The 7,950-nt window shown below is 50.4% G+C and overlaps 1 protein-coding gene across 3 annotated transcripts in view; it reads right to left on the reverse strand.

Annotated features, from left to right (window-relative positions):
* Nucleotides 1-6,187, reverse strand: part of IGF2BP3 (insulin like growth factor 2 mRNA binding protein 3) — a 143,487-nt gene extending 137,300 nt beyond the window's left edge. For all 3 annotated transcript variants that reach the window (XM_028119258.2, XM_028119257.2, XM_028119256.2), the window contains exons 1-2: nt 5,649-6,187; nt 4,228-4,288 (exon numbers count right to left, since the gene is read on the reverse strand). In XM_028119258.2, coding sequence (XP_027975059.1) covers nt 4,228-4,288; nt 5,649-5,823 — 236 coding nt within the window. In that variant the 5' untranslated portion in view covers nt 5,824-6,187. The remainder of the gene's footprint in view (nt 1-4,227; nt 4,289-5,648) is intronic.
* Nucleotides 6,188-7,950: the final 1,763 nt, after the last annotated feature.

Here is a 7,950-nt window from a genome sequence, read left to right on the forward strand (position 1 = left end):
ACAGGGGCACCTGGGTGCCTCAGGCATTAAGCGTCTGCCTTCAGCTCAGGTCATGATCCCAGGGTCCTGGGATCGAGCCCCACGTCGGGCTCCCTGCTCCACGGGAAGCCTGCTTCTCCCTCTCCCACTCCCCCTGCTTGTGTTCCCTCTCTCGCTGTGTCTCTCTCTGTCAAATAAAACCTTTAAATAAATAAATAAAGATACATTTAAAACCCCAGTAACTTTTACATATGCTATGTCTACCTAATTTACATACTAAACACAAGACTCTAATATAGAAATAAGTTGTTCACTTAGTTTTCTTTTTTTAAGGAAACAACAAAATCATGTGAGCTTAGACACCAGTCTGTTTTAATGGATCCTTCCTGGAAAAATATTTAACTACAATATCCTACCATTTTGTTTATCCTTCATTGAAATATATTTTGGCTTCATATAATCTTAATCAATGCTGACAGCTAAATCATGAGCAAGTTTAAGCCATAAAAAACCAAAAATGTAAAAAATTTTTCATAACTTAAAAAAGTCATGGAAAACAAACTAAAACGACCATCCTGTCAGTTCCCCAGTGTCAGCGACTTTCCCATTCCCTCTCCCATGCCCAACAGCCCACAACATAACAAAAAAGGAAATCGGTACTATTTACATAATCACATAGGGGCACATATGCGGTCCCACAAGATACCAGCGGCTCTTCCAATCAAACTGAGCTACAGTCTTCTAAAGTCACAACAATTTTCACAGCCACCCTTGCCCCCAAGGCAGGGTGGGGAGTGGGGTGAGTGTTCAAGCTTATACTTCAGAGTGAAGCCAAGTATTCATGTGCTGAATCCTTTACCTCCGAACAGAAAGTGCAACACTATCACAGATATTCAACACAATCTTTTCATTCTGGACCCAGGGGATCTCAAGCTCTGTAAAACAGTGCTATCATCTTCCCCAACTGAGGGGTACCTGAATGCAGAAAAGCAACATTCCTTCCACATTCCCCTGAGACTTCGGCCATCAAAAGCCAAGCTTGGTCAGAACCAAACTCCACAGTGCCCCTTCCTGAAAGGTTCTGTGCCCAGCTCAGCTCCCAGTCACAGCTGGGCCATCAAATTGCCTCCTGGGCCTGCTCCTCTATTTAGTTGCTGCAAGCCCACTCATCCATCTCAGAGTGCTGCCATAAGCATTCTTCAGCACCAGGCTCCCAACATGCCTTGCACAGCAGGTATAAAGGTCACTGCTGCACATGTGGGTGTGCCTGCCTCAGATGCCCACATGATGATGGGATGGAATGCAATGACTGCTAAGCACAAAAAACTCCACGCAGAAGTCTAGCAGGCTCACTTGGCAAAGACTGGTCTGCAGCATTCACCAATACCAACTGTCACCAATACCACTTTTTTTTTTTTTTTAAGATTTTATTTATTTGACAGAGACACGGTGAGAGAGGGAACACAAGCAGGGGAGTGGGAGAGGAAGAAGCAGGCTTCCCGCGGAGCAGGGAGCCCAACGTGGGGCTCCAGCCCAGGACCCTGAGAACATGACCTAAGCCGAAGGCAGACGCTTAATGACTGAGCCACCCAGGCGCCCCACCAATACCACTTCTTGACTATCTATAGGAGCTAGGCATGGATCCACCAACGTGTCTCCTCAGCCCCCTCCCAAAGCCTATTCAGACAGTGTAACAGTCCAGATAAGGGAAACTGCATCACAGTTCCAAGGTTCAGTTAAAACAAAATTGTATTATAATTAGATTTCTAACAAATTTCCCTGGGCAGAGAAAAGAAACCTCTACTTTTCTTTTTTGCCATTTCAATCCTAGAAAAGGACTTAATTATTCTCCCTATAGGTAGAAAGTTGTCTCCAGGGGCACCTGGGTGGCTCAGTCGTTAAACATCTGCCTTCGGCTCAGGTCATGATCCCAGTGTCCTGGGATTGAGCCCCACATTGGGCTCCCTGCTCCACAGGAAGCCTGCTTCCCCCTCTCCCACTCCCCGCTGCTTGTGTTCCCTCTCTCGCTGTCTGTCAAAATAAATAAAATCTTGAAAAAAAAAAAAAGTCTCCAATGTCCTCATTCTACTTGCTAGTAATATCTCATTTAAAATTCTGAGCATTTTGGGCGCCTGGGTGGCTCAGTCGGTTAAGCGACTGCCTTCGGCTCAGGTCATGATCCTGGAGTCCCAGGATCGAGTCCCGCATCGGGCTCCCTGCTCGGCAGGGAGTCTGCTTCTCCCTCTGACCCTACCCCCTCTCATGAGCTCTCTCTCTCATTCTTTCTCTCAAATAAATAAATAAAATCTTTAAAATTCTGAGCATTTTAATGTAAGCGAAATCAGCCTGAAATTTTAATCTAAGTTGTTAAAATGAAAAAGCTTTCACTGATAAAGATCTGCTGCCCCTGGTGGCATCATACCTTATATGCTTTCCTAAAACAAACTCCTATTCGTTATAAAGTAACAAGTAAGTATGTTTTTAGGTTGGGCAAAAGCCTTAAAGGTAAAACAGTCTGTTACCAGATGTTTTTAATTTCATTCCCTACACATGGGGGGAAATTCACACCAGGATGGAAAAGAAAATCAGGAGAGCAAAGCAAAATAATCTGCATTTCCATGCAGGTCCATAAATTGTATCTGAAAAATGCCAGACATTTAATGTTTAACTTTAGAAACTCTCAAATGTTAAAATGCCAGTCCTTTGACACAACCATTTGCCTCTTTTTTATCCAACATTTGAAGAAAATTAGGACACACGGGCTAAACATGAAACCAGTAAGAATTTGCAGAATGCACCTACATTTTTCCCACCCTACTTATACAATACAGACTATGCCTTTAAATATTTAAGGAAATGTGCCTTTTCCCTCAATTTTTCACTTCCTATTAAACGGAGATCAGTTTAGATACTTTTCAGTACATGTTCTATTATTTTAGAAGCTCTTAAAAAAATAATTCCCTTCTACTATGTGAAATAACTTGACCTCACAAAAATTCCCAACTAGAACTAAATCTATCTCATCACACAAATCCTTTTTCAACAATGCTAATAAAAATTAAGTACATGAACAAGAGAAATCCACAAAAATCTAGCTAACAAAAACAAGGTTTGTGAAAACGCTTTACCTGAAAGGGAGCTCAATATAGAAATAGGCACATGGTGACACTTCGTGTAGCCACCTCTCTGCAGAGCACCAGGGAAATGCATAGCAAACCTCTCCTGCCCTCTAACACACCACTCACCAATACCTAACCAGACACATACAGCCCTAGTTTAGATTAACTTTCAGCTTATTCTTAGCCCAAGTTAGGAGTGGGGGGATGGAAAGAGAGAAAGGCAGAAACCCTAACCCCACCTTGCACAACTCAGAAAAGCACAAACTAAACCTAGCACCACAGTAAGGGAGCAGCGCCTTTCCAGTTAGTTACAGAGCGGGGATCTGGCCTGCTCTTGAAGGAGCCATTTCTTCACAATACACCAGAGGTTAAAACAGTCTGCAAACATTCTGTAAAGTGACACACTACACTTGCTCTCCAAAAAATGCAATTCCCTTGCTTTAGTACAAATCTTTAATCTTCACGACCTCTTGGTGGTTATTTGTAAGCAAAAATATTGGCGGGGTGGGGGACGAGGAGGGAGGGAGGGGGTGGAAGACAAAGGCTGGTTTGCACCAACCTGTGTAACTCTGGAGTGACTGAAAGGCGCTTCTGGGCAGGAGAAGCCCAGGCGTTCACTCACGTGTTCCAATCAGCAAATTCCTCTCTTCTCAGACACACAGACGGCCTCCCAGGCCTCTCAGACTCATCGCCGCCAACTCGGGACAGAGAAAAAAACACTCCATACCCACGCGTGTTTGCAGCTGCTTTCCTCTATCCTGTACTTATAGGTGGGGAGTGGGGGAGGGTCACCCACTGCTTCCTAATTCCTACAGATCCCAAAATTGCCCTTCAAGACTTTGATTTCCTATTGTAGCAACTCGGAGAACATACAGCTGTGAGAGCTTCCTTGAGAGACTTCTACACCAATAATCCAGTGGCAGGAGCGACGGGCAAGATCTTTATTCCTTACCAGCGCACGCACACACACCTGCCATAAACTTAAACGCAAGGAATAAAAAACGGAAAAGCCAAGCCATACAGCATACAGTAATCCAAAAAGCGTCAGAGAAGTTGTTTTCAGCTGTGTTGAGTCTTTCCTCCCAACAAGGGAGAACAGAATTAATGAAAATGTGATAAATAAGCTCACCTTTGTCTTTTTGGGACAGAGTGCTCGACTTCCATTAATTTCCCGTGCAGTTCCACTTTACCTGAGGACACACAAGAGGTGCAAGACAGTTGGCCGGGTTTAGCGGCTCTTTCCGCACGAAGGACCGGCAAAGCCTAAGCAGTGACACAAGTGACTTCCTGAGACACCCCCACCCACCCACCCAAGGCACCCGGATGTGTCTCAAGGCCGGGAGGAAAGCTGACCCCTCAGGGCTGTGTAGAACTTACAGATGGGTGGGGAAGAGGGCCCATTAGCTGGCCCACTACTTGGGTAACAGTCTACCCCCAGGCCTCCACCGCCCACCTCAGGGGTCACCCAACTCCACGACAGCCGCAGTACGGACGCGGCCCTTCCGCCCACCTCCCCGGGCACTCGCACAAGACAAACTCTGCAGAGTGGGCTACGCTGGCTTTTATTCGGGAGGGGACGCTGAGCCCTTCTCCCGGCTTCAAGCCCAGGCCCTCCAGAAACAGGGAGTAGCTGGAGAGGTTCGAGGACGGCAGGGTAGGCACAGAGTGCACGGCCAGACAGGCATCTCAGCACAGAACGAACGAGGCGCGAAGGACTGCGCGGCGCCCGCCACACAGGCTCCGGGGGCGGGGTGGGGGGGACGGGACTCGAGCTTGCCCCACCACCCCCGGAGGCCGCGGCCGGGACGAGGGGAGCGACGGGGGGCCCGGCGCGGCGGCTGGGGCTCCCTTGCCAGCGACCACTGGCCGCTCTCGCCCACCTGCCCCTCCGGCTCGTCGGACGCGGGGGAGGTGGAGCGTGGCACCCAGGTCGCACTAGCCTGCGTCCCGCAGGATCTAGAGGAAGCGCCGGGCCGCCTGCGCTAGGCACCAGCCCGAGGCCTCACTCCGCAGCAGGGTCGAGGCCACTTGCATTCTCCCACGCCTGGGGTCTGGGGCGAACCGGGAGAACTGCGAAGCCAACACCATAAATAACGTGCAGAGAGGAAGGAAGGAGGGAGGGAGAGAGAAGCGGGCGAGCGCGCTCGGCCCCTAAGGCCCGGCGTGCCGGAGACTGGAGCCCGCGCCTGGGCCCGGGCGGGGCGAGCGCTGAAGGTCCGGCGGTCGCGCCTCCCCCAGCCCCGCTGCCCTCGGAGCCCGCGCCGCGGCTTTCTGACAGCGCGTCCGCCGTCCGCCCGCAGAGCCCCGGCGGGAGGAGGGGAGCCGGGGGGGCCGGGTTGGAGCCCTAGCTGAGGAAAGCACCCCGGACCTCACGCGTGTGGGCGCCCGGGCCTCGCCCCACCTCCCCGCCCGCCCTCCGCGGGGCCTGGGGCCCTGTTTGGACGCCCCAGCGGCAGCCGCGGGCCTGGCTCCGGGTCCCCGACCCCGGCAGGCCCGGGCGGGCGGCGCAGGGCTGGGGCGGGCGCGCCGGCGGGGCCGGGGCGGGCCCACCTGAAAGCGCCTCGATGGCCTTGAGGGCCCAGCTCTCGTCCGGACAGTCCACGAACGCGTAGCCCGTCTTCACCAGGAAGGGTCCCGACACCGGGATCTTGGCGTCCTTGAAGATACTTTCCAGGTCCGAAGGGACGGCATTCTCGCTGAGGTTTCCGATATACAGTTTGTTCATTGTGAAGAGTGGTTGCTTTTTAAAAAATTCGGAGAAAAACGAAAAATTAAAACCACCCACAGTGATGGAGGGCTCCGGCGGGTTTTGTTCCCCTCGTCTTCTCGCCGTTAAAACACACAAACACAGTAAGAACCAAGAACAAGAACGAGGAGCGAAAAATCAAATCCTAAGGTTCTTGTTTTTCCTTTTCTGGGTATTAAAAAAAAGGAAAAGAAAAAGCCTTGCTGCAAACCAAACGTATCAACGAGTCTTCCTAACTCTGAGGAGGAGGCGGGATTAGCGAGAAAAAGGAGAGGAGGAGGAGGGGGGAAGAACTACTTTTTGTCTCTTCCTCCCCAACCCCTTTGGCATCGGCCGGCGGACTGTGAAAATATCACACTACGTGAGGGCAGGCACCGCCTCCCCATAAAAAAACCCAGAAGGGTGACTGGCAGGAGGGAGGGGGGAAGGGGTGGAGGGAGGAAAGCGCAGGAGGCGGAAAAAATCCGCTCCGAGTGTCCGGCTTTTTGAATGAGCCACGTGTTCAAACTACAAATCAACGTCTCACGTGAGGAATCCCAGCGCCTCAATTAGAGTGGGTTTCGGGGGGAAAAAAGAGCGAGAGAGAGGAGGAAGAGGGGGAGGGGAAATGAGCTTGAGGGAGAGACCCTGAGAGGCGGGAGGAGGAAGAAGGGGAAAAATACTAAAGGAGCCTCAGCCGGGGCTCTGAGGGGAGCGCGGCTGGCGGCGCTGATTGTCACAACAGAGTTTAGAAAGGGTTATCTGGTCGGGGCGGGTCCTGAGGGGGAGGGGAGGAAAAAAGGGAAGATTTTTTTTTTTTAATGAGATACGGGTGGAGGTGCTAACTAGGCAATTTCTCAGCTCTAGTTACCGGAGTTTTAAATATTCGATTTTTAAAAAATAGGTAATTAACAAAACCAAAGAGTCCCAATTTCGAACTCGCCTTGTGGCTTTGATGACATTTGAAGTGTAACCCCGGCAAAGCCGCAAGCACGTTTCCAGGGCTGGCAGGGGCGGAAACGCAGCAAGGGGGTGGGGGGAAGGGGGCGGCAGAGGCGGTCAGACGCGCCCCACCCCAGGCACCCTTCACGGGCCCTGGCACCGGGGAAGTGGGGCGGCCCCGAGCCAGGGGCGGTGGGGGATGGGAGCCCGCGGCGTCCTGGGCGGGTGTCTGGGCGACACCTCCTCCGCCTGCGCTCGCGTTGGCTCTCGGCTTCGCGTTTGCGATTGGTTGCCCGATTCAGAAAAGGCTCAGAGATAAATGAGGCCGGGGGCGGGCTTGGCCACCGGTGGGGGAGGGGAGCGTAGGGGCGGAGGTATTTGGCGTGGGGATGGGGGCGGCCGGAGCCTCGGAGGCCGGAGGAGAGAAGTCAGAGTGGGAGAAGTCGGTATCTAAACGGAAACCAATTCTTCCTGTAGTTTCCAGAGGAGGAGGAGTGGGGTAGGCTGGTACTTTTATTTAAAGAATTTTAGTTGGAGAACTTGGGACTCTTGAAACAGGAAGACCATTCTGCGTTACCCCTAGGTGATATTAGCACTTGAAAAATTGTTCGAGTCCCTTTCTGCCCGCATTCGGCCATGAGAACCATTCATAATTTCCCCCGTATGTAACGAGTACAATGGTGGGAGTGTGGGGGAGGGTCTGGGCCCGGTGAAGCCTTTACTGGGCCAACAAAATGTAGACTGGAGAAGAGGAATACGGAAATGAACATAGTGCTGGGGTTCTTGTGGAAATCTGCAAGTGTCGTTTCATGATTGTGTACTCCACTCAAAAGCTTCATTTGCACCAGTTACTTGTGGCGTATTTTTAACAGGTATTCCATGGAAAAGATGAAAAATGCTTATTTTTAAAGTGAATGAAATTCTATGTAGCATGGAAATAAAAACAGGAATCTTTAATGACCTGGTACTCCTAGTAGTAGAAAATGTATTGTGCGAAAGAGAAAATATGATTTACATTGAAACATTTTCAGTAATTAAAATTGATAAAGAGTTCGTTTCTCTTTGTCAAATCCGTATATGGCATTTAAATGTGTATTTTCCCATTAAAAGATGAATGACATTTTTTCTACATGTGGGATCTATTGCAGGATATAGAGTATTTACATTTTAGCTTTTAAAAGGAAC

Source organism: Eumetopias jubatus, unplaced genomic scaffold (genome assembly GCF_037043125.1).
Source record: "Eumetopias jubatus isolate StellerSeaLion01/CBP00866 unplaced genomic scaffold, mEumJub1_p1.0 scaffold_14, whole genome shotgun sequence".
Taxonomy (NCBI): Eukaryota; Metazoa; Chordata; class Mammalia; order Carnivora; family Otariidae; genus Eumetopias; species Eumetopias jubatus.